Source organism: Diceros bicornis, chromosome 39, assembly GCF_020826845.1.
Source record: "Diceros bicornis minor isolate mBicDic1 chromosome 39, mDicBic1.mat.cur, whole genome shotgun sequence".
Classification (NCBI taxonomy): Eukaryota; Metazoa; Chordata; class Mammalia; order Perissodactyla; family Rhinocerotidae; genus Diceros; species Diceros bicornis.
Window position 1 is genome coordinate 14,446,139 of NC_080778.1, and position 27,441 is coordinate 14,473,579.

A 27,441-nucleotide genomic window follows, 5' to 3' on the forward strand; every position below is an offset into this window, starting at 1 on the left:
CTAAACATTCTATACTAAGCCTATCAGAAACCTTGAAAAAAAAAATCACTTCTCTGAAGAATTCTCTGGATTAAATGTGTTTACTGGTCACTGTCCTTATCCCCTCTTTGATTTTCTGCATATAAATAGAGGGATTTTAACTACAATGCTGAAAGATATTAACTACAACTCTGAAAACCAAGCCTTGGCCACTAGAATACTGCAAAATCAACTAATTATCTGAATTTTCTCCTAGGGCTGATTCTCTGTAAATAGGAATTTGTTAAATACATCATGCTGTTATTCAACGACAATTTATTTAAATAATTGGTGCTTCCGGTTATAGCTGATGTTCTTCTGCAGAGTAGGAAAACATACCCAAATATCCATTGGTTAAGACCTACTTAATTAAAATAAGCACTCATTCTTTCTCAACCTTAACAGCCCTTTTAAAGCAGGGAGTCTTAGCTTTGGGGACAAGAACCTCTTGGAGAGGTGTCTATGGTTAAGCTTCAAAAGGTCCTTAAAGCCAAGAAATTTTATGCAAAATTTTGTGCATGTGTTTATTTCTCTAGAGAGGGTCCAACCTTTTCCTGAGATTTTCAGAAGTATCCATGAGGCAACACAGGTTCAAAACCACTGTATCACAGCAATGGCTAAATGCCTGCGGCCTCTTCCCACAGTTCAGATGTCCTGTGTACAATGAGGCTCAGTTATTTTCCATAAAGGCCTATTTTAAAATCTATAATAGATTCAATAAGAAAAAAAATCAATACATTAATTTTTATTTAGAAACCTTTTACCAATTTGTATTTCAAGATTTTGTAAAGTCAGTGTGAGAGATACCAGTGTTAAACACATTCTCCATAACGTGGCTATATCTAAAACCTTACCCGCTTAAGAAAAAATAATTGCTTCAAAATTTATGCAAAAATATTTATCAAAACGTTAAGTGTCTACCTCTAGGTGGGAGAGTTTGCAGGTGACAGATTATCATTTTTGTGTTTTTCCTATTAACTTTAAAGAGGAAGAAAATATATAATCTGTAAAAATTATCCCTCCTCCAAGGGCCGGCCCCGTGGCTTAGCGGTTGGTGGGCGCGCTCCGCTGCGGGCGGCCCGGGTTCGGATCCTGGGCGCGCACCGACGTACCGCTTCTCCCGCTATGCTGAGGCCATGTCCCACATACAGCAACCAGATGGATGTGCAACTATGACATACAACTATCTACTGGGGCTTTGGGGGAAAAAATAAATAAATAAAATTATGAAAAAAAAAATTTATCCCTCCTCCAAAATATTAGTGTAATATTTCTTTTGAAACACAAGAGTAAAATTTATTACTCACCTTAATAGCTTTGATGGCTGCCTTAGTAATTTGGGTCATTTTTGCTTTAGAAATGGGTGGTTTGTAGTCATTCAGGGAATACAACTGATGAAAAAGAAGAACAAATTTTAAATACAGAAAAGCTAATTATTTCTAATCAATTACATGAAATTACCAAACATTTCCATTTTTATATTAGAAATGAAATTGAAGTGCTGCTTTTCTTTTAAAAACCAAGTTCAACGTCATTAGCCATCAGGGAAATGCAAATCAAAACCACAATGAGATATCACTTCACACTTATTTGCTTATAATCAAAAAGACAAGTGTTAGCAAGGATGTGGAGAAACTAGAACCCTCATACATTGCTAGTGGGAATGTAAAATGGTACAGCAGCTTTGGAAAACAGTTTGGCAGTTCCGCAAAAAATGAAACAGAGTAATAGGTAATATGACCCAGCAATTCCACTCCTAGGTATATATCTGAGTTGAAAATATATGTTCCAGAAACTTGTACAACAGAAACTTGTACATAAGTGGTCACTGTAACATTATTCATAAAAAATTCACCAAAAAAGCGGAAACTACCCAAATGTCCATCAATTGACGAATGGATAAGCAAAATGTGTCATATCCATTCAATGAAATACTAGCCATGAAAAAGGAATGAAGTACGATACATGCTACAAAATAAACCTTGAAAACATGCTGTTAAAAAGGCCATATTAAAAATTTTAATATTTAAAAATTAAATATAAAAAAGGCCAAATTAAAAACTCCAGATATTATGGAGTTCCATTTATATGAAATGTCCAGAAAAGGAAAATCAACTGGCGATTGTCTACAACTGGAGAAATTAATTGGGAAGAAATGAGGAACGACTACTAATGAGTACAGCATTTCTTTTGGGGTGATGAAACTACTCTAGAATTAATTGTGGTGATGGTTGTACGACCATACTAAAACCATTGGACTATACACTTTAAATTGGTTAATTGTATGTTATGTGAATTCTCTCTCAATAAAACTTTTTAGAAATCAAGGGATCTAAGGTTTAGCAATAATTTCCCCCTCAAAAAAAAATTTTGTTTTGAAATTTCTCATATAAGCAAAGGATAATAATACTAGAGAGAAAACAGTTAAAGACAAGGTAAGGGAATTAGGCAATAGACAAATAACTAAGCTTAAATGAATACTGATTAAAACGTGCATCGTACTCAGTGATGCTAAGATTTTAACTACAATGCTATAAGATATTAACTACAAGCCTGAAAATGAAAACTAAGCTTTGGCCATTAGAACACAAAAACAACGTGAACAGACTTTAAAAGCAACTTAAAATTTGTTGGTTAATCCACTAGAAATTTAGGGAGTCCTTATAGCTTTTGCTCAGCACCCCTTATAACCTATCCATATTCAATTCTATTGATTTTTCTCCCAGTTTTCCCCATATTCGTCTCTTCTTCCTCCTCCAACCACCACCATGACCACTAGTCCAAATTACCTTCATCCCTCACATAGAGAAACAACCAAACTGGATGTGGCATGTCTATCTTTTCAAAAACTAATCTGATCAGGTGAATAATATTCACCCACTCCCTCTAACCCCTTAAAAAGGTCAATGACTTCCCACTCTTTGGATAAACACAAAAATCTATATGTACAAGGTGCTGCCTGGTCTAACTCCTGTCTACCTTTCCAGTTTCATCTCACCACATGCTCCCCTCCCCAGCCATCTGCTCCGGACACAACGGTCTTTTTTCAGTTCCCTGCCACAGAGCCTTTAATACGGGTGTGTCCCTTCTATTTGGAATACCCTCCACCAGGCCTCCTGACTAGTTAATGGGTACTCATCCATATTAGCTAAAGCACCATCTAATGAGGAAAGCCTTCCCTATCCTTTTATGCTCTCATTGTACTGTCATTCGCCTTTGAAGCATTCATCATAGATATCTGACATTTACTTGTATGATTACTTAACTAATACTTGATTTTTAAACAGACTGTCACAAAGGGTGATAACGACCGACACCAAAAGACAAAGGATGTAAGTTCCTTGAATGCAGTTTAGGTTAATAAGAAGTTAACTGTAGACCAAGAGCTGTCCAAGTTGAAATCAATCCTGAGAGAAGTACAAACGTCCTTCCCTTTAAGCTGCTAGAGGTGTCCACCTATGAATGATATTGCCCGACCAGGGTTAGGATCTCATCAGATCCTTTAAGAAGCTCTCTCTGTCAAAGTCACAGAGAATGTTAATATACTTGGGGCCTTAATTCCTACCCATATGCCAGTCTCCTCACCAGGTGCAAAATAACATCAACACATTCCACAGTGTTCACAGCAAGCCATGCAAAGCAAAGCTCAATTTCCCAGAACTCCTTAGCAGGCCTAGGCTGCTGCTCACCTGAGATCCACTCCTCCCCTCTCCTACAAGAGAATAAGCTCTAAGAACAGAAACCCTGTCTTTTTTGTTTAGATCTTTTCCTTTTCTCCAAACTGTATCCTCAGTGTCTGGCAGAGAATAGCCATTTGTTAAGAATAAATTAAAACGAACAAATACATACTAGATACAGCATTACCCCAGCTTTGCACAGAAAAATCTGGATTTGAATTCCAACTATGTCCCCTTATTACAAGTTGCTAAACCTCTGAAGCACTCACGAGGGTTACCATTATTAAAATTAAAATCCTTCTCTTTGGTAGGCATTCTCCATTTAAATGACTATTAAAGGATCTGTCAAACATTTATTCACTCAGTTACTTGAAGGTCCAGTCTATAGTAACTGATATTACTGGGACAATGAAGATGAGTCAGGTTCTTGCTATGGTTGACAATATATTCCTTCTTTCATTTTGTGAGGTACAGCTCTAAAGTTCAGTCAAGCACGAGTTCATATTCTAGCAGATCAAAGCTTTGCTTGCTTGCTTTTTTTGGGGGGGTGGAAAGTAGGGGATGAGGTAGGAGAAATGTAATTTAGACGTGTAAAACATTTTCAACAGTCTGAAAAGTCAGCTCTCCTCTGAGACCCCACTTTTAAAAACGCACCTACTGCAGAAACTTAAGGTACTACTCAGAGAAATACTGAGTAATTAAGTACTTTTCAAAGGTTCACTTAATACATATGCTTCCAACTAACCATTTCTCTAAATTCTATTTTTTTTTTGCTAGGGAAGAGTCGCCCTGAGCTAATATCTGTTGCCAATCTTCCTCTCTCTCTCTTTTGTTTTTCCCTCCCCAAAGCCCCAGTACATAGTTGTTCATAGTTGTAGGTTCTTCTAGTTCTTCTGTGTGAGCCACCACCACAGCGTGGCTACTGACAGACGAGTGGTGTAGTTCCATGCCTGGGAACTGAACCCAGGCCACTGAACCTCAATCACCAGGCCATCAAGGCTGGCTCCAGATTCTCATTTCTTTATTAAATCTGATCATCAGAAAACATGTATAGATCATTTCATCTAATTCCTCACCAAATGCCTTCACTAAATTTAATATTAAGTCCTCAATTTATAAAGATTGATAAAAATTTCCCCTAGAACATTATCTTTTATCAATCTGTTAAAGAAATGATCATCTTTACCCAAAAAGTTCCTAATGTAAGAATTCACAAAATATTTTCTCCTTGAATTCAGAAACAGAATGATTCAGCTAGTTCTCGTGTGCTTACTTTTTATCAAAAAGGAATGATTTAACATGTTTTCTCCTTCTTGTGGCTTGGGTTCTCAGGATCTTGCTAGTGTTTCCCAGTCTGAACCTAGATCTCAACTGTCTACTGACATCTACTTTTCTGCCATATTTAACTAGTTTTGTTGTATACAAAAATGAAATATATTTTCAACAGTGTTTAACTAAGTTGCTTCAAAGTTCTTTTTTAAACAGGTGGAGTATAAATTTATACACTTAATGAACTAATGTGACTCGAGCAAATGACTTCACAGACAGCTTGTCATCATCCAGTTTTCCTTCTGTTCAATTTCCATCTCCAAATTTAAGTGTTCTATCTTCCACCATCGCTCAACCCTCAGCATCAAACTCAATCCTCTAGGGCCTCCATCAAAGGCTATTTGTTGAAAATTTTATGAATGTCACCTATAACATTCAGTATTTTAGAAAAAGAAAATAGTGATGAAATATGCTGCCAGCCCATTTGAAGCTTTTAAAATCTTCTATAAATAATTCAATGTATATGAAAAGACTATTTAATCTTTAAATCTACAGGATAAGACACAATGTCTGAAACACAGCAAGCATTCAATAATAAACCTTTATTATCCAACTGATAACTTGTTAATATTGCTATAACACTGCCATTAGGAAGTACCAAGCTTCATTCCAATCCTCATTCTAATCAGATATATCAACCTGCCACCAAGAACTGGGAATGTAATTCTATAATCTCAAAACTTGATCCAGGGCAGAAAACACATCACAGTTTTACTCTGGAAAATGTTGGAGAAGAATGAAAGTTGATTCTGGTACCCTTCTTCTCCTTTGCCTGACAATTCCCATTCCCACGCTTGGATCAGAAGACTACAGCTGCGTGCTCTCCAGACACCCAGTTTTCTCATGCATAGGTTTTAATTTCACCAGTCTATTTCTTGTGGTCTGGCTCCCTGCTACCATGTTTTCCCAAGTCTCAAGTGTTTTAGACTTTTAGTTTGTTCCATCAAATTATTCCCTCAGTTAAGACTATTTTAACTTTTCTAGGGCTATCGATACCTGCTGTGTCTGAACTCTGCTTCCCAAATCCAAGCTTCTTCCCCTCCTACGCTATGTTCTAATGTTACCTAATCTCGTGTGACAACCCTTTACTTATAAAACTCTCTATATCCATCTGATGCCTGTGACTGAAAAGAAGCCCTTTCCTTTGGCTACTCAAGACTTACCAATTCAAAGGAAAGACACTACACAACCCGGGTTTTCAGTTTAATTCATTCATTCTTTATGTTTCAACTCCCCTCAGGTACACTGAAGAGTGCTCTTTGAACTACTAACATTTTAAATTTGTATATTATCTCTTGTAGGCACCACATCAATGCATGTTTTTAGATCTGAAAACAACTTCTTCAAATCAAATCAGTTTCTAATGACTTTAATCAAGGTTGGAGGAATCTTTTGCCTAAACTGAGACAGCTTAGTTACTGCTGGCTATTCCACCAAAAAACTTATTTCTAATAAAGATTTTTAAAGTTGTCCATTATCAGCACAGTAAATATTTTAGGCTTTTGAGGTCACATGGTCTCTTACCACACTACCTAGCTCTATCCCTGTAGCCACAAAGTGGCCACAAACAATTCTTATATGAATGGGCAGGGTGCATTCCAACAGAACTTACCTACAAAATTTGCAGGCCAACCCCTGAATTTGGGCAATATTTCTCGATCAAATGTGCACTTTTTTTGGATAAACACTGCAATCTCATGTCTCTGGAAAGTACACTCACGTCCTCCCTCATCTATGCACTGACAGAAGCTCATTACCCGAAACTTAACAAAAATGTTGAACTTTATGCTTATTTCAAGCAAACTCTTCACTTCAAAAGTTTTAGTGCCTCTCCATAACTGAGCAATATTCAATGAATTCTACCATGATCTTGGAAAAGTCCCAAAAAGAACTTATTATCTGACATAAGCCAGAGAACCATCAAATTTGGGTAAAATCTTGCTCTTTTACAGGTTAACCTTATGCTTTCAAGGCTGTTGGTTCTATGATCAATGGAATTAACCTTAAGTGTGAATCTAAAATAACTAAAACAGTAATCAACCCAATCCATCTTTCCCAACAATGGTCAGTTAGGGCCTTGAGAGTACTAGTTAGGATATCTTAAATCCCCAAAGAAATGAGGAAATCAGAAATCACAAAAAGTTCCTGGAGCCAACACAAGCTTGATACTTTCAATTCAAGATAGCATGCTGTCTACAGACATTTTTCTTTTCTTCCTCCTATTGGGAAGACAATAAATGAATAAAATTTTTAAAAGGTATAAAAACCCACAATGAAAAGCAGAATGGGGAGGGAAGCAGAATCACCAGACAAGATGTCACAAATTCCCAGAAAATGGGAGTGTGATAAGAGGACTGGTAACTGATGAAACAAAAAGGAAACCACAAGCCACTGTACACACAAAACAAGACATAGCCAAAGACGAAAATAATTTGTCCTGCAGAGTTCCAGAGTCCCACACTCAAAATCAAGGTATTAGAGGGGGCAAGAGCAGCAAAAGTAAACTAATGCTTCATCTATTCTTGCAAAAAGTTAATAAAGTTGACCTCTCTTGAATGGTATAAAAGTGGTACAAAAATATTGCTTAGTGATATGAACGTAATCATCAGAAGAATTAAAACATTGTTCTCTTTGGGGGATCCAGCATAGGGTGAGAAGGAAGAGCTTTCAATAAAATTTCTTTTGTACTTAAAATTATACGCACGTTACACATTTTAATACAATCTGTTCTAACTCCACTTGCCAACCCTGGCCCTCCACAGTATCTCTCTCCCTGGCCAAAATACATCTTGAAGTCCGAACCCCTAATGTAATCATATTTGGAAATAGAGCCTTTATGGAGGTAATTAAGGTTAAATGAGGTCATAAGAGTGGAGCCCTGATCCAACGGGACTAGAGTTCTTTTAAGAAGAGACACTAGAAAGCTAGCTCTCTCACTGTCATGTGAGGACACATGTAAAAGGGCCACATGGCTACTAGGACCTGAGGCTGGCTGCTAGGAACTGAGAGTGACCCCCCAGCCCACAGCCAGCAAACTAAACAGAGACCTCAGTTCTACAACAGCAAGAAACCATATTACGCCAACAACCTGAATGAGCTTGGAAGAGGAACCCATGTCTCAAATTAGAGGACAAGCCAGCTGACACCTTCGTTTCAGCCTGGTGAGACCACCAGCAGAGAACCAAGCTAACCAGTGCCGGGATCCTGACCTATGGAAAGTGTGAAACAAACATATACGGTGCTTTAAACCACAAGCTAAGTTTGTGGCAATGTGTCACACAGCAACAGAAAACTAATACCTACAGTAGAACAAAGCTGTGATTGATTTTTCTTCATTTTCTAACTTGACTATACAGATTTTTAAATTTTCATAATATTTTTTGTGAAAATTATTTTTATAATTGGATGTAGAAATTAAGTTTTAAAAATAAAACAGTTCTCTTTTTCCTAAATAACTTAAAAAGTAAAAATAGAAATTCAGTATTTTACATATAGGAATAAAAAGTAAATAAGATGGGCCGGCCCTGTGGCTTGGTGGTTAAGTGCGCGCGCTGCAATGCTGGTGGCCCGGGTTCGGATCCCGGGTGCGCATCCAGGCACCACTTCTCCGTTCATCCTGAGGCCGAGTCCCACATACAGCAACTAGAAGGATGTGCAGCTACGACATACAACTATCCACTGGGGCTTTGGGGGGAAAAAATAAAATAAATAAAATCTTTAAAAAATAAAAAAATAAAAAAAAAATAAAAAGTAAATAAGAGCCTTGTTTTACTGATCAAGTCATTTTAAAGAGCCTATTATTCACTAACTATAATACTTAAGAACCAATACATTTTTACAAATTTTACTTCAACAAGTCAAAAACTAGGTACGCTCTATATCCAAAATTTATCACTCCTAACATATAAGTTCTCCCTTCCTAAATAGCATGATCTTCCATACATACAGGGGATACAATATAAAGTATTAGATAATATAAGCATATAACAAAATAACATATAAAATCAGATGCACCTGACATAACAAAATGTGACCAGAAAACAATAACATTAAAATTAACAGTAGCGGGCCGGCCCCGTGGCTTAGCAGTTAAGTGCGCACGCTCCGCTGCTGGCGGCCCGGGTTCGGATCCCGGGCGCGCACCGAGGCACTGCTTCTCCGGCCATGCTGAGGCCGCGTCCCACATACAGCAACTAGAAGGATGTGCAGCTATGACATACAACTATCTACTGGGGCTTTGGGGGGAAAAAAAAAATAAATAAAATCTTAAAAAAAAAAAAATTAACAGTAGCAGAGTCAACATTAAGAAAAGCACATTGTAAAATAATAACGTGACCAATAGTGACTTTTTCCTAAGATTTTTAAAGTAAATTTCTTTGTAAAAAATGTCTGAAATAAAGCTCTAAATGTATAAGCTTGGGCTAACTTCTACTGAAGTAGCAATATTCTTGAGCAATCAGAATTTTGTAAAGAGCAAAGGCCAATAGGGTGTGTTACAGATATTCTGCAAGGACTCCCAGATCAGGCTTTTAACAAAGGCACAGCTCCTGACTTTATACTAAATGATGTGCAAGTATGAAGACTTCAGAACAAAGTTCCAAATGCATCTTTGAAAAAAACAGACCATACGTAAATGCAAACACCAAAGCGCATAAAATCTAAAATGTTATAATGCCTAAAAAACCAATGAGCGAACATACGAAATAATCTTTTTTTTAAAAAAAATCTTATAACCCTTTTTCTGGTTATAAAAATATTTCCGTATAGAAAAGCAGAAAATACAAAAAAAAGCACAGATAACAGAAAATGCAAATCATCTATAATCTAATAAGTCATCACTCATTCCAAACATACTCATTAGAGCCAGGCACTATGGATCCAACTGAACAGGCAGACAAGGTCTCTGTCCTCATGGAACTGATCGGGTGCTTTTGGAGACGGACAATACTCTAATAAACAAACAGACACAGTTTGCAGAGTGTAGTTAAGTACACAATGAAAGTAATAAACAATGTTATTTGGTGAAGAATATGCAAAATTGTACATCTTTCTCAGAATCCCAAATCCAGAATCCTTTTTTAAGTACAAGATATTTTAAGGGGAAATGATGCTTATTTTCTTAAAATTATACATCTTAAGTATGCAAACAACTGTCTAGTAAGATCAACCCTACATACCAAGCTTCGGGGTGGGGGGGAGAAATCCTTTAGTAAAAAAAGAAAAGAAAGCCAGAATTCGATATATAAAAGTGTTAGCAAGATTATTATGACAAATACAAATGTTTATATGCTTTATAACTAATTATCCTTTCTTATGGTCTACAAGCATTTTCACATAAACAATTAACCTTTTATATTATTAAGAAGAATATCCCATTTCTCAAGTATGGCAGGTATCTAAGGTTAATATCACAGCTGTTAAAAAGGAAGCTATTTATTTTTTAATCTCCAGTATAGTTTAAAACTGTGTTAGTAACAAAGAAAAACTGTAATTAACCTTCCCCCCAAAACCACCTTTAAAGAACTAAAATTAGGCCACAAAAATTTATTTGCATGGTCCTTTAATTCAACACAAAAATTCACAAACCCTTTCCAAATCCTTGGAATAAAGGGGGTTAAAAAATACTCTTTAGGATGTGGAGAAACAGGAACCCTCATACACAGCTGGTGGGAATGCAAACTGGTGCAGCCTCTATGGAAAACGGTATGGAGATTCCTCAAAGAAGTAAAAATAGAAACACCCTATGATCCAGCTATCCCACTACTGGGAATCTATCTAATGAACCTGAAATCAACAATCCAAAGAGACTTATGCATCCCTATGTTCACTGCAGCATTATTCACTATAGCGAAGAAGTGGAAGCAACCTAAGTGTCCCTCGACTGACGACTGGATTAAGAAAATGTGGTATATATATACAATGGAATACTACTCAGCCATAAAAAAAAAAAGACAAAATCGTCCCATTTGCAACAACATGGATGGGCCTGGAGGGTATTATGTTAAGTGAGATAAGCCAGAAAGAGAAAGACAAACACTGTATGATCTCACTCATATGTGGAATATAAACCAACACATGGACAGAGAAAACTGTACTGTGGTTACCAGGGGCAATGGGGGTGGGGGGTGGGCACAAGGGGTGAAGGGAGTCATATGTGGGGTGATGGGCAAACAAAAACGTACAACCCAAAATTTCACAATGTTATAAACTATTAAAACATCAATAAAAAAAAATACTCTAAAAAAGTACACAGGAGTTGCAGCAAGCCAACTACATGTCGTAATCCAACTACAGCCTCTCTCTCCTACTGATTACAACCACACATCGTGACTAAACACAAACAGCAACAACCTGCAAACTCTGAGAAGTACAAAAGCAAGCTGACTGGAGACTGGAGTCAGACGCGAATGACGACCAGTGACAGCCAGGGAGGGAGGAGGTAAATTTCCACAGAGTTTTGTGTTCCTCTATTATCTCCCAGCATGGTCCCGGGGGGGCAGAATCAAAAGGTGCAGCCAATACTAGAAGCAAAACTGTAGAGAAAATCCCCTTTGTCTGACCAGACAACTAGGTAAAAGGACTCCTCCACGCTGGCAGAGGGAAAGAGAGAAATTTCTTTTTCCTCCTCTCCTTTTTCTCCCCTGGCCCTAATAAGTGTTGTAGGGCAGCCACTATGCCATACTAGCACCAAAAACCCCAAAAGAGCCATCTCCAGATAGAGGAACTAGGAAAAGGGGCCCCTATGACCCAAAAATTATGATGGGGGGGGTCCCCATTTTTTTTCTCTCTCTTCTCTTGCCACTTCACTCTGAAGGCTAAACCTAGAGAGAAACCCGACTTTTTGGCCAGAAGAACAGGGAAAAGGATGCCCTGGGATCTGGAAAGAGTATGGGAATCCCAGAGAGGGCTGGAAAAGAGGATCCCCTAATTCTGTGTGAACTAATTTAAGTCCTGGCCTCATCCTGGAATTGTGCCTGCGTGAAATAGATCCAAAGAAGCCCAGCAAAGGCTTTGAGAACTAAAATCTACGTAAACCACTACCCAATGCCTAGACTAACTCCTGAGTGGCACACGTGCTGCGCACACCCAAACAACAAAACAAATGCTTTGAAAATCGAACTGACATTGGATCCACCACAAAAAGGCAAGACAAGTTGCATCCTGAACCAAACTAAGCTGAATGCCTGCTAAGCAAACCAACAAACATCAACATTCTTAGAGAATTTTAATGAAGCCCTACAATATGATATTGAAAATGTCCAGTATACAAGCCAAACTTAACTTGACATACCAGCACACACACACGCACACAGAAAATCTGTCCACACTGCTCAAGGGAAAAGATAATCAAGAGATGCCAACCCCAAGACGACAGTGATTTTAGAATTATCAAAGACTAAAGAAGTTATAATCATCCTCCATAAGGTAAAGGAGAGAACTCTTGAAATAAATGCAAAGCTAGACGTTTTCATCAGAGAAAGAGAAACTACAAAAAAGAACCAAATGAAAATTCAGAACTGAAAAATACAATATCGGAAAGAAAAAGGTAGTATTGTGCTAAATACAAGAGCTATAAAATTTTTACTAATGACTTTACGTATGTTAAGAGGGAAAGAGCCATAATCATGACTATTTTTACAACATTTTATATGAGAAAAAAAAATGTCCAGGAAGGGAGATTTAGTAAGGTATACTAAGAGACAGAAAGTTAATGTGATACACACATTATTAATATAGAAATATGGAAATGTTTAATATGTTATATGACACACAAAACATCTGCAATAATTACAACTTTATAAATCTAAGAATTAAATGCAAAAAGAACAGGAAAAGTGTTCAGAAAAATATCTGTTATAACAAGTAATATAATTAAGCATAGACAATTTTTTTAATTAAAAAAAAAAAGGCCCACCACACATTTCTTTTTCTATTTCATGCCATTCTTTCCATCTAGAATGGTTTTTTACTTTTCTTCAAATCATAATCTAACTAACCCACTAGATGACAACTTAAGGGAATTCTAGCCCAATTAAAATAAAACAGAACGAAATAGTTAACGTGGTACACTGACTAATCTTGGGTGAGACTTTGTTCCTGTTATATTTACATATGTGACTACTGGCTCACGACACAAACTATATTTCTCATTGTGGGTTGTGGTAAAGATTTTTTTGAGAGACACTGCTCTAGGCAACAGTCATAAGTAGAAGGTAATACCAAAATTAATTACAAGGAAAATAAAACATGGTTAAATTTTTTTTGGACAATTCTGCTTGCCAAAAGCTGAGTCTAAAGTGTAATCTTTGTTTTGGTTCTTTTTTTAAAGAAGATTAGCAATTACCCAGAGATGCAAAAGACAGAGTGGTATGAAACTTAGACTTTTTTCCTTGTACTCAGAAGAATGAGAAAAAAGAGTAACTTGCACATCTGAAATCATATCCTGCCACCAACGGTGAATATATATATAAATATAAATGTATGTATATGTGTATTTATGTATGTATATGTGTGTGCAGATAAGATACAGATCCTCTTCCTCCTCTGCTGTTATACACCCAGCTTATTACCTTCATAGCAATCTAATCACAATGTAAAATTATTTTCCTTATAATTTGTTTTCTGTTTAGTCTATTTCTCTACCTATCTATCTATCCATCCATCCATCCATCTCTCCAGTCATCCATCCACTTTGTAAAACACAGACTCATATACTGTAAACTCTCAATTAGTTACCACTATCAGTATCTTTTTTTTCATATCTTCCACAATGCCTAAAACAGCTCCTTGCACATATTAGGTATTCAAATATATCCTGACTTAACTTTGATAAAGTAGCTTACTGGGTTCCAAAGGCAATCAGGTAACCAAATACAAGCCAGCAAAAATAACTTTACCCAGCTTCTTCATATGTAAATTCATTTGAATGCAAGAGATCCATTTTGCTCAAAGAAGTGAAATACCAAAGCCACAGGTGATGAAACACATCTCTCTTACCTTCTCCCCCTGAACTTCACTTTTAATAATCTTTGCAACCCTATATCTATAATCCTATGCCAATGTATTCTTGGAAATAAAGAACTACTTCAAAGCAGCAAAATGTCTCACTCTGAAAAAATCCCTAATATCATTTATAACGTTGTATAATAATCATCCTTGTATACTATTTTCAAATTTACTTTGAGAGTTAATTATAAGCACTAACAATATTCTTACTCAGATCAATGAAGTTTTATTATCAAGGCAAAATCAACTAAAAACAAAGAACTGGAGGAAAAAAAGGCAAATTCAACTGATTTACAGGTCAAAGCTAAATGGTGACTTAAATCAAATCAAACGAACATATGTTGACTAGCTACTTGTAGATATGCACAATATAAAGTCCTTCAGAAAACAAAAATATAACACAGAGACCTTCACCTGAAACGTCTAACAATCTACTGAGATGGAGGAGGAGGGACACAGACATGCCATTATTATAATACAGTAGATTCTCAGCACTCTGAGATTTACCATTGTCAGCTCTGACAACTATCACTAATGATCCCAAAGGTCTCTAAAACGTAATCACAGGTAATAATGCGGAAACACTAATTTGAAGTGTGCACATTACAAAGTCAGTGTATGGGGAAACAATTTACTTAACTATTAGTGGCTGAGCATCTTTTTCTCCCCTCACATTCCCATAAGCATTTAACAAAGGAATAATATCCTAAAAGGGTATTTAAAAATTTGGGGATCCATGTGGACCTTAAGACGTTGCCTCATGGAAACAAACACACATGGCACGATTTAGTGCCAAAATAAAAAAGGCTACTGGGGGAGGTACTCAGACAAATGAAACGTACATCCAGTTGGAAACAACAGAGAAAAGGTTTAATAAAGAAAGTGGAAGTGAGGGGCCGGCCCGGTGGCACAAGCGGTTAAGTGCGCGCGCTCCGCTGCGGCGGCCCGGGGTTCGCTGGTTCGGATCCCGGGCGCGCACCGACGCACTGCTTGGCAAGCCATGCTGTGGCGGCGTCCCATATAAAGTGGAGGAAGATAGGCACAGATGTTAGCCCAGGGCCGTCTTCCTCAGCAAAAAAAAGAGGAGAATTGGCGGATGTTAGCTCAGGGCTGATCTCCTCACAAAAAAAAAAAAAAAAAAAAAAAAAAAAGAAAGTGGAAGTGAAATGGCCTGACTGGGAAAAGACAGCATTCCTGTTACAGCTGTGATTCAGCTTCCACGCTATTTACATTTACTAACACGCTCATCAATAAATCTCTCTTTACAAAAGAGGACTGGAGAAGTGGCTATCTCCTAATGGGAATATATTAGAGAATCTCAACGGAACGCTGTGCTTTCCTACTGGAGAATCACTGAGTACCAAAAACAAGACACAGATGGCGGGCCGGCCCAGGGGCACAGCAGTTAAGTGCACACCCTTCGCTGTGGCAGCCCGGTGTTCACAGGTTCGGATCCCTGGCGCGCACCGACGTACCGCTGGTCATGCCACGCTGTGGCGGCGTCCCATATAAAGTAGAGGAAGATGGGCACAGATGTTAGCCCAGGGCTGGTCTTCCTCAGCAAAAAGAGGAGGACTGGCAGATGTTAGCTCAGGGCTGATCTTTCTCACACACACACACAAAAAGACACACAGATGGGAACATATCCTGCATAGCTTTGCATATAGTAAATCTTCCTGTTTCACAGCATCGTGTATAGGCAATGTAGATATAAGCATATTTATACATTTACGTATAAATATTTTTAAATAATTTCTTTATAAAATATAGTCTTACAAATAGCCTTAAATCCATAGCTAAGAAATCTGCACAGCTGAAGGCGAAGGTAATCTGAAAGGTTTTTAAAGTACAAAGTGATTCAAGCAAAATAGTTGTTTGAAGAAACTAATCTAGTAAAAATTAATCTAGTAATCTAAAAATAAATTTAGTTCTACTGTATGAACTTGAGAGAACAGAGAATAGTAAATTAAAAGCCAATTAAAAACTGACTTTACCTACAACTAGGATATACAACTATGCACTGGGGCTTTGGGGGGGAAAAAAAGCTTGTTAAAAAAAAAAAAAAAAACCTGACTTTAATAACAAACCAAGGAGAAGTGATGGGGACATGGACTAAAATATTAGTACTTTATTTTTAATATTTTATTTATACTTTGTGTATTTAATACTTTATTTCTTAATACTGAGAATAAAAAGGAAGTGAAGGATGCAGAACATTTTTAAAAATAATGCACTGGATTTCACGACTGAAAAGATACAGACAAAAGAGAGGCATCTAGGAAAATTCCAAGTTTTCAACTCTGAGTGTTTGGAAACATAATTTTACTAAAGACATAAAAAGGAAGTCTAAAAAAGTAAGAAGTGTGTGGGAAAAAGACAAGTTTAGATTTGGGGTGATAACAATACTACTTCATGTACACATACACAAAACACCAAGAAGATATGGGACCAAATCCCAGAAGAGAAAAGCAAAAATACAAGTTATTCCTAAAGAGATAATAGTTGAAGAGACAAAGAATAAATACTGAAGACTACATGAGAGAGTAAGTAGAAAAGAGCATACTAGACCTTAGGGCACAATCACTTCAGAAATGAGAGCAACAAATACAAAGACTAAAAAAGGGACCTTTATCATGCAGTAGCATGATAAAGGAGAAAGATCGTAGTAAATATTACTTTTCATCTCTATGGCATTTTGTTAATTATTAAGCACTGTCACCAATGCTATAATCACTTTCACCTTCAGAAAGGCTCAATAAGATTAATACTTATTATTCTCATTTTATAGATATATAAACTTAGGGTAAGTGAACTAACTAAATTCAGACTGGTATTAAGCCACAGAACCATGTCTCAAACTCAGTTCTTCTGGCTACCCAGACACTCAGAGTTTCCAAAAACAAAACAAAAAAAAAGTGCACCAGCTAGCAACCAACTAAATAGACACAACTGAGTAACTGAGTAACATGGTAAATAATTGTACAGACATACCATTTAATAGCATCAAACTAACTAATAACAAAGAAGATTTTAATCAAAAGACAACAGATTATAAAGTTTATACGTCTACTGATCAAATAACAGCTAAATAAATTCCATTTAAACATGAATTTTAAACAATCCTCAATAAGGTTTAAGAGTCTTCCAACCCTTAACAAGGAAGCTCACTTTCTCTAAAGGATTTAATTCAAATAATATTCAAATAGATCAACTCGCAAGAGCTAAGACACATTTTTGAGTTTGAGGGAAATATTACAAAAGTAATACGGTAATAAATGCTAACTCTGAAAAATTCCAAGTATTGAAAGCTCTCGGGCCGGCCCCGTGGCTCAGCGGTTAAGTGCGCGCACTCCACTGCTGGCGGCCCGGGTTCGGATCCCGGGCGCGCACCGACCCACCGCTTCTCCGGCCATGCTGAGGCCGCATCCCACATACAGCAACTAGAAGGATGTGCAGCTATGACATACAACTATCTACTGGGGCTTTGGGGGGAAAATAAATAAATAAATAAAATTTAAAAAAAAAAAAGAAAAGGAAAAAATTACAAAAAAAAAAAAAAAAAAAAAAAAAGAAAGTTCTCCTTCACTGTACCCTACCCACCTACGGCTCTCTTGAGAAATAACCACTGTTAAAAGGCTGGTAGGCTGGGGGCCGGCCCGGTGGCGCAAGTGGTTAAGTGCGCACGTTCCGCTGCGGCGGCCCGGGGTTCGCCGGTTCGGATCCCAGGTGCGCACCGATGCACCGCTTGTTAAGCCATGCTGTGGCGGCGTCCCATATAAAGTAGAGGAAGATGGGCATGGATGTTAGCCCAGGGCCAGTCTTCCTCAGCAAAAAAGAGAAGGATTGGCATTGGATGTTAGCTCAGGGCTGGTCCTCCTCACAAAAAAAAAAAAAGGCTGGTAGGCTGCCTTCAAGCATTTTCTATATGCATCTATGTACACATATAAATATTGTAAATATGTATATGAATATATGTGAAATAGACACTTTAAACTATATATTCTGGTGCAAAATCATACTCCTAATAACTGTTTAAAATTGATTTTCTTAAAAGCCTTGCTGCATTTAGCAAAACCCTGAAATTCTTATAAATGACAACCACCAACAATACTGGCCCAAAACACATCATGGTCTGTATTTTGTTACTGTATGCTGGTCAAAAGTTTTGTTCAACTATTTCTCCAATTTGGAAAACATGCTGATCATAACCCAGCACTTTCTTTATAACTCATAATCTCTATAACTTTTACCCACTATTAAAGTATGCTATAATATGAAGATACTTTTCAAGACGACAGAGATCTCCACAATGATGCTATATGTTCCCAGTTGCAGCTTTTTTTAAACTACTTTTCCTTAGTATTCTTTACTTTTCTCTAGGAAGAATATTTTAGAAAAAACTTATTTTAGAAAACTAAGAGTATTAGAACTAGTATTCTTTGGCTTTCCAAACACTTTATGAAATTATTTTATAATTTTATATCTTCAAAGTTTTTCAAATATTTAAAATATTTTTTTAAAAAGTTTTTTTTAATATTTCAAAACCAGACAATATTTTAAATATTTAAACCAATTCTGAAAGGTAGTCAGGGAAGGCATCGTTATCCCTATTTTTAAAATGAGTAAACTCAAGCTAAGAAAAATTCATTAGAAAACTTGTTCATTAGGGTTAATATTAAAGAGAACCTAAAGATTATCTTGTCCAATCCCATTCTACAAATGATAAAACAACTATCTCCTTCCTTGCCAACTGTAATCTATCACATCTTACTTTGACAGCAACCATATTAACTTTGTAGCCTCGTCATGCTTTAAAACACCTATACCGAGAGGCTTCTAAACAGAAGTCTTCATGTGAAAATCTAAAGGAAGTTGTTTCAAAGTAGCCACCATTACTAAAATAGGAAAATTAGAAACATGCTAAGGATACAGGCTTATAGAGTAACTGCACTCCTCTCCTACAAAGAAGGTACAAAAGATGTGAACTTTGTACTCAAGGGCTTTTTCAACTTTTCTGCAGAGCACTGAGTTGCTAGAGAACTGCTGGCTACGTGGGTGTGTTACTACACAAGACTTCCTTGCCAAGGAATGCCTATTTCCCATAACACCCTACTTTATAAGCAGGAGAGTGGCAGTACAGTAGTTTGCTCCTTGTCCTGGCCCATGGCTATTAGCATGAAATGATAATCTACTAAAAATCACCAATTGCCACTCCTTCTCCACCTCCAACACACATAAACACTACCAAAATCTCACTCAAAAAATCCAGACTGAAAAACTGAAAACAACAATGAACTAAGACACAGAATGCAGAAATTTCTTCTAATTTGGCCACTATGTGCCTCTGATAAGCTGTGACTCTGAACAAGTTTCAGCATCTCTGGGCCTTGATTCTTCATCCATAAAATGAGTCTGTTAAATGATATACTATCACAAGTCTTTCAGGTCTAAAATTTGTTAATTTCTAGAAATCAAGTTTAAGCATGGACGTAAACAAGGAACCATATCATATAACCACGAACTTTAGTTTTGCCTATAGCTACAAAAGCATAACATGACTGTAATGGTCTTTAGCTACCCTGTTCTAAAATCAAAGAGAATAGAAATGATTCTCCAAGGAAGAAAACAAAATACATAAATATAAACAAGCTCGCCCAAATATAAAAATAACTCTTCAGTTTAAATTTTCCCTGGGATCCAAACAATTCATCTTTGTTTAATTTCAGTTCATTCCTATGTCTTTCTGTAAACATAAAGGAAAGATGTGAATTTTACCTCCTCTTAATTTTTAAAAAAGCACTCATAACAGTGAAATGGCCAAAACGAGAACAAGAGAAAGAATAATTCATTTGTTTATCCTCTTCATAACAAACGCCTATAAACCATATTAGCTGGAATTTCTCAAGTAAATATGGGTTCTATTTTTAATGATATAGTCTTTAAATTCACAACTCCATGTTCACAATTAAATCAGTTATACAGACAGAGTTAAGGTAAAGAAATAGTGACTAAGAGGATGCTAATAAAATGCTAAATGATATGAAAAGGCTTAATGTTAAGGAATTCTAATAAAATCTCATTAAACAAAATTTAAATCTTTAGTTTTATTCAGATGATTCAATTTACTACTTAAATTTTAACTGCATACAAGAACATCTGGCCATATAAGCAGAATTTGAAATCAAGCATATTTCATGCCGAGTTGCTTTTAAATGTCTCATATTCACAAATACAGTGTGATAGGAAAAAAAGGTCAAAGCCTTATCTAAAAAAAAAAAACAAAAAAACGAGGAAGATTAACGATTCTACAAGATTTTGTCCGTAGCCTACTTCTCTTCTTCCTCTACATCATCTTCCTAGACGACTGTACCGTCTCCTAAATCTTCATCTCTAGCCTATTCTGTCCAGGTGCCTGACCTATAAACTCAGCTGTGTATCTCCACCTTGATGTTCCACAGACACCAAACCTTCAAGATGTACAAAACTACTACTGTATTCAACAAAACAGTAATAGTTAAGTGTCTTTGGGTGGTTGAAATATGGGTGGTTCCAAATCTCTTTCCATACTGAAGATCTTTTTATTCTAGGTGGAAAAAATGATCCCCCATCCAACCCAACCCACCAAATTATCTTTCTCCTCGTTTTTTGCCCCTCCTGATTTGCCATCTTAATGATTAGTACCGTACCATTTTATCGACCTTGTCACTTAGCCAAACCCTAGCACCACCCTTTTCCTCATATCCATCTCCCTATTATTACCAAATTTCTCTTGCATTCATCCCTTCTTCTTCTTCTTCTTCTTCCCATTACTCTAGTTGAGCCCTTCACCTTCTCTATACTAATTTAACCTTCCTTCCCCCAATCTCACCCCTCCATTGCTCTGCTCCACAAAGATAATCATTTTTCTAAAACACAAATTTAAAACTTGTGCTTTCATTTAAAACCGTTTAGACTTTCCACTCCCTTCTGATCAAAAAGGAGGTCTGTGCATAGTACACAAAGGCCCTTTAGAAGATCCTTGCCTAATTCTCCATCACTCCTCCCAACCCCTTCCCACCCAAAATTTCCATTTCCTTGAAAATGTTCTTTATCCTTTGCCTCACACAATGTCTCCTCCCTCATACTGTGTACACCATGATATACACAGAAGAGTGTACACGGCATACACAGGCTACATCATTACTCTTTGTATCATAATATTCATCACATTACCTCCTAACTCTGTGATAATCCATTCCCACCCCCACCCCTATTAAAATGTGAGCTGTCCAAGCAAAAGGATGCAGGTATCTAATTAATGCTGGTAACCACTCTGCAAAATACAATGCCTGATAGATGGCAAATATGCATTAACAACAAGGCTCAAACAACCACAAGCAGCAGCTACTTCCTAGCATTCTTTCCAACCACTAGTTACTATTACATTAAAACCTTCATGAGCTATTATTGCATTCTAATAATTCAAAAATTGTAATTAAAATGAGAAAAAAAGGGGCCGGCCCCGTGGCTTAGCGGTTAAGTGCGTGCGCTCCGCTGCTGGCGGCCCAGGTTCGGATCCTGGGCGCGCACCGACGCACCGCTTCTCTGGCCATGCTGAGGCCGCATCCCACATACAGCAACTAGAAGGCTGTGCAACTATGACATACAACTATTTACTGGGGCTTTGGGGGAAAACAATTAAAAAATAAATAAACAAAAAATAAAAAAATAAAAAAAATAAATAAATAAATAAATGAGAAAAAAAGTCTGACAATCTTGAAGGACTAACAAAATAAAGGAAGCACTCACAGAATTATTTGGAATCATTAATTGTTACAGCTCTAAAAGGCCTAAGACATCTAATCCTTTGATTTTGTAAATGAATCAAAGTACTGATTGGGAAATTTTGCACAAGGAATGATGTGGCAGCCTCTGGCCAACTCCTTTAGGATGTCAATACTCTTCAGCTAAGTTGGTCACAACCCTTGTTCTTGTAATTGCCACCAAGGCAGAGATAGGCCTCTAAAAGAGGTTCTTGGGTTCTCTGATAGAATAGAAACAAGAATTTTGAAAATTCTGCTCCAAAGAGGAATTGCTAAAAATACAAAAAATAAAAACCACTTTTCTTGGTGTAAAAAAAGCTAAAAATGTTAATAATCCTTATAAAAGCAGTTACTCATATCTCAATAAAGCTTTAAAAAAAAAGGTACTTGCTGGTTTATTACATGCTCACAGAAAAACTACTCAAATATAGATAGAAGTCATGTCAGCAACAAATATATAACATGGTAAAAACTCATTTTGATGATTTTTTATTCAAAGGTGTTGATATTTAGCCAGGAACAAGCTAGAGAACCTGCACATAGTTCTTTGAGTTATTATGTAAATGAGTATTAGCACTGTCAGGAGACTTTCTCCCTATGTCAAGAAAATTAACATAAGCAACTACTTTCACAGTAGTTCTCAACTTTGGATAGTATTTTAAGAATCATTCTCATTCTCATTTATTCATTAAAGCCTTAAAGAAAGAGTAGCTGAATTACTGTGATGTACTTGAATAACATTTTTTAAAAGATTCTACAATAGACTTGCACTTATCACTAAATTAAGTCTGAGTTCTTTGTCCCAATCAGTGAGGTTTTACGTAACTGTCTTCCTTTAGTAAGTTAGTGTAGATACACAGTCAAAGCATCATGACAGAATCATTTTCAAATGAAAATCACACTTCACAAAAAAGGAGAGGTGGGAAACAATGAGCCAAACTTTTAAAAGTTTGCCCCCTTTGCTGCATTTTTTATCAAGTTTTCAAGAAAGAATGCTTGCTCTGCAATTAATATGAAAACAACTTGTGGTAGATAAAACATGTCACTAAATGAGGAAAAACAAGAAATGTGCATTGCCAGTACACACCCACACACAAAAACTGAATGCAAACTCCATGAGGGCAGAGGTTTTTGGGGGGTGGGTGGTTTTGGTTTTGTTTCGTCTATTTTGTACACTGTTAAATCTCTAGACCTTAGAATACTGTCTACACATGTGGTAGGTGCTTAAAAAATCTGCTGAATAAATATTTTCACTAAGGCAGCTTTGAAGTTGTTTTGTTTCTGTTTTGATGTTAAAATAAGCCTTATAAAAGCCTATAAGGAATACATCTTGCTCAATTACAATTCTGATTTATAAGTAGCATGCTATTAATCAAGATCTCAGGTTTCAGAGTTTGCAGCAGGGGCCAGCCAAGTATGGCCCAGGGCCTATTTCTGTAGGCCCTCAAGCCAAGAATGGTTTTTATATTTTAAAAGAACTGTGAGAGCAACAAGAATATGAGAAAGTGGCCTTAACTGGCCCACAAAACCTAAAATATTTACTATCTGGTCCTCGACAGAACAAGTCTACCGACCTCTGGGAATGGGGTTTCCATTCACAAGAGAATGCAAGTTTTTGTGAACATACACTTCCTTTCACGTACGAACTGAATCTGTGCTATTAGAAACAGGTCTTTCACTTAAGACCTTCTCCATATCCAGACCTCTGAATTTCAGCTTGTTATTTGCTTTGAAGAATGTTAAGAAAATGGTTTTTTGGGTTTTGTTTTTTTCTTACCAGAGCATAAGTGGTTATGATGCTGAAGCTAATAAAAAAGCAAAGGAGGATTCAAGTTAATTTATGTTTAATGCTTTGCATATTAAAAAAATGAAATAACAAAAATGGATGGAGGAAAAAAACAAAACAGAATACAAACAGAAAAAAATTGAACCTAATTATATTTTAAATGACTAGCAGAACTACATTAAGGGAAAAAAACTAACCAAGCAATGTTTGAACACAGTATTTTGACTATATACCCTCAGGCTAAACAAAAAATGAACTATAAACGAACATTAAATTCTAGTTAATAGGTTTGTTTTCACAGACATATGGTTTAGCTATTCTGAAACTACTTTCTGTGTATCTTAGGACCGATCAAATAATAAGCTACTATATTGTGGATAAAAGAAACTAGTTTTCTCACTGTCAGAGAAAGGGATTACCAATTTGGAAAGGGGCAAGGCTAGAATGAACCCTATGGTGTTGCACTGGAATTGGAGATGTCAGGATGTCATGGCTTTTTAGACAGGCAGACAGATTAGATAAAAAACATAAAAATGTGTGTATATATACATACACGTATGTTCACACACATATACAATTTCTAGCTCAATCTGTTAATAGATGTCCCCTAGAAGAAACCAGGGCTCCTTGGAGAAATGGCTGATTCCAGGGCTGGGGCGGCAATATCTTACTGGACAAGAAAGTAAGGCAGTGCTCAAAAAATGATGAGCACATGTCAAAAGGACACAAGAGCCAGCCCGGAGGAGCTCTGGTCAAAATCTAAGCATCGAAAAACTCCAATGAATAAAAAAGAACCCATGAGCTCATACTGATAGGCAGACACATATTAATACATAAATGGGGAGAAGGAAAAGGTCTTACAGAATGCCAACTAAATAAAGAAATGACAGACTTAAAAAGTCACCGTTTGGCAACCATCTTATTACTAACTGATTCAGGCAAGAACTAAATGCATGCTAAAACAAAGGGGTGAAAGTTTGACGAATAACAAGGTATTTGCATGGTTTCAAAATATCTCCCCATAAGATACTTGTTACAAAGGGAAAAACAGTAACTTCACAATGGAGAAGCCTTGCAGAAAAATGTTAATATCCCTATTAATGGGATAAATGGACATCATGTGCTTACTGAAGACACAATATCACTTCTGGAGTCTTCTTGCCAAAAATGAATAACCTGAACCTAATCATGAAGCAACAGCAGACAAATCCATATAGAAAGGAATTCTAAAAATAACTGGCCTATTCTCATCAAATAGCACCAAAGGTCATAAAAGACAAAGAGTAATAACCAACTGTTCCAGATTAAAGGACACTAAAGAGACAAGACAAGTGAATGCAAGGTGTGATGCAGGATTTAATCTTTCTATTAAGGACATTACTGGTACAATCAGCGAAACGTGAATAAGGTCTGGAGACAACTGCCTTACATCAATGTTAATTTCCTGATTTTGATAATTGTACTATGGTTATGTAAGAGAATGTCCTTGCTTTTAGAAAATACAATTATTTAGAAGTAAAAGGCATCATGAATTGCAATTTACTCTCAAAAAGTTCGGGAAAAAAGTTTGTGTGTGTCCACGTGTATGTGGAGAAAGAATGAGAGAGCAAATATGATTAATATACTTAGGCAGAAGAATCAGGATGAAGCGTACACAAAAATTCTTTATCATTCTTGCAACTTTTCTATAAATCTGAAGTTGTAAAAATAAAGTTTATAAAGTGGTAAAAAATAAAGTTAAGTTATATTTGGACATTATGCCAGTAAAAAGGAATTGTGAAAAATCGAGTGATGGCTCTCCTTTACAGGGAAGGGTAAGACAAACATCTCAACAGGGTCCTTCTAGTCTCAGCTCTAATACTTACAAAGCTGCATTTCCTTGGTAAAATCACAATGGTGGGCCTCAGTTTCCTCATTTGTAAAATGACGACAGTACCTATCCTACTTTTCTCACAAGGTTATCCTAAAGATCCACTGAAACATGATGATGGTTGGGGAAAAGACAGGCAGAGTATAAAACACTATATACTATAAATGGCTCACTTTTAACAATGTTTGGTAAATAAAAACACATAAGCCAGACATTTTCTCATCACAGAGAGCAGCTGTTATAAAAACTAGACATTTGCTATATCAGATGTTTTCATTTGTAAAAATTTTGACTCATTCAACATTCTTTTACCCATATGCTTCAAATATTTCAATAAATTCAAATACCTGTATCTAGTTTTTACCATAAAACTTTATAGTATCAAATAATATTACTGAATTAAAGAAAGCTATTAACTAGGAACCGATCAACATTTTTTTTAATTAACATATAACTGACATACAACACTGTATTAGTTTTAGGTGTATTGGTCAACTTTTTAGTTACTGTGACCCAGTATAAAAAGATCTTCACATCATTTCCCAAGTTCTACACATTAAAGTACATGATCCAAACTGTTTCATCCTTCACTCACAAGCTACTCAAATGAGGCCTGAGGAATCAAACCAAATTCAGAAAATAAGTGTTTATAAGAGAAAGAAAGAGACCCCAAATTTTTTCATGTACTTAAATCAAGGAAGTTTTAAAAATAAAAATATTTATTAATTTATTCTTCTAAACTCATACAGGTTTGGTCACCACTTAACAAAAGTTTTGTTTAAATCATTTGCATGTGGAGACTAATTAGTATCTCACTGACACAAGACAACCTCCTTAAAAAAGCTTATTATAAAGTATTTTATAAGAAATAGTTGTGACTCCAAAATACCAAATGGAGATTTCTTCTAATACGTGATAAACAATTTGGTATAAAATAAAACAATGTAGCTCATCTTATTTCCCACTGTTGCAAACATAAGATCTCATTCTGGTTTAAATAAGTCTACTTGTTCAGTCTCTACACTGAATAGCAGACAAGCAATCTGGACTCCGCAGGGCAAAACGCTGAGAACAGACCAGGCAGCAACGAGCCTGTAGAGAAGAGCTGCAACCAACCCAGTCCCTAGCCGCAAGAGGCAAGCCCAGACTCAGTAGCGCCTGCCGCCTTACTAGCTCTGCCACAACGTCACCGCACATAGAGCTGACGAGGTGAAAGGAGGAGGATTACGAGAACATGAGCTCCAAGAGGGTATGCTTTTTGATTGTCTAGTTTACCACTATATCCCAGCAGATAGAAAAACGCCTGGTATGTGGTGAACATTCATTAAGTATTGGCTAAATGAATGAACAAATGAAAGAATGAAATCCTAGGTCATTCAAGTCAACCTACATAAATTAAGCTGCAAAATTATTTTAAAAACAAATTTGGCATACGTTAACTTAATAGCCATAACTGCCTTTAAAAAAACATGAATAATCTATAATCCCCATTCAGACTAAATGCAGTAATGTCAAAGTTCCTAAGATATTTCCTGACCTACAGTAGATAACTGTAACACATTTATATACCCCTCCTTGAGTTTAAAATATGGTGTATCAGAAACTCTTGTAAAGCAGAATTAGAAAGACAAAATAAATGCATAAAATCAAAATCAGAAAGAGCAAATGCATTGTTTACCATCAAACTTGAGACAGAATTAACTCACATCTAAGACACCATAGGCCATAGAAACATTTTTCATCAGCATTTATTTCTCATAACAGTACTTCTACCAAAATCTGCTCCTCTATAATTAGAAAATCAAAAATTTGATTTAGCCTTTGTTTGTTTCTCCATTCCTACAGTATATCTGTCAATGATTTGTCATCTTATAGTTTGAATAACTTCCTCAAAATATAAGATGTATTTTATTTTCAACCATCAAATTAAGAGGTTTGCAATTTACTCATATT

The 27,441-nt window shown here is 36.3% G+C and overlaps 1 protein-coding gene across 4 annotated transcripts in view; it reads right to left on the reverse strand.

The window, feature by feature from the left end:
• Positions 1-27,441, reverse strand: part of SCAF8 (SR-related CTD associated factor 8) — a 180,500-nt gene that overhangs the window by 146,479 nt on the left and 6,580 nt on the right. For all 4 annotated transcript variants that reach the window (XM_058534103.1, XM_058534102.1, XM_058534106.1 and 1 more), the window contains one exon: positions 1,326-1,409. In XM_058534103.1, the coding sequence (XP_058390086.1) occupies positions 1,326-1,409 (84 nt within the window). The remainder of the gene's footprint in view (positions 1-1,325; positions 1,410-27,441) is intronic.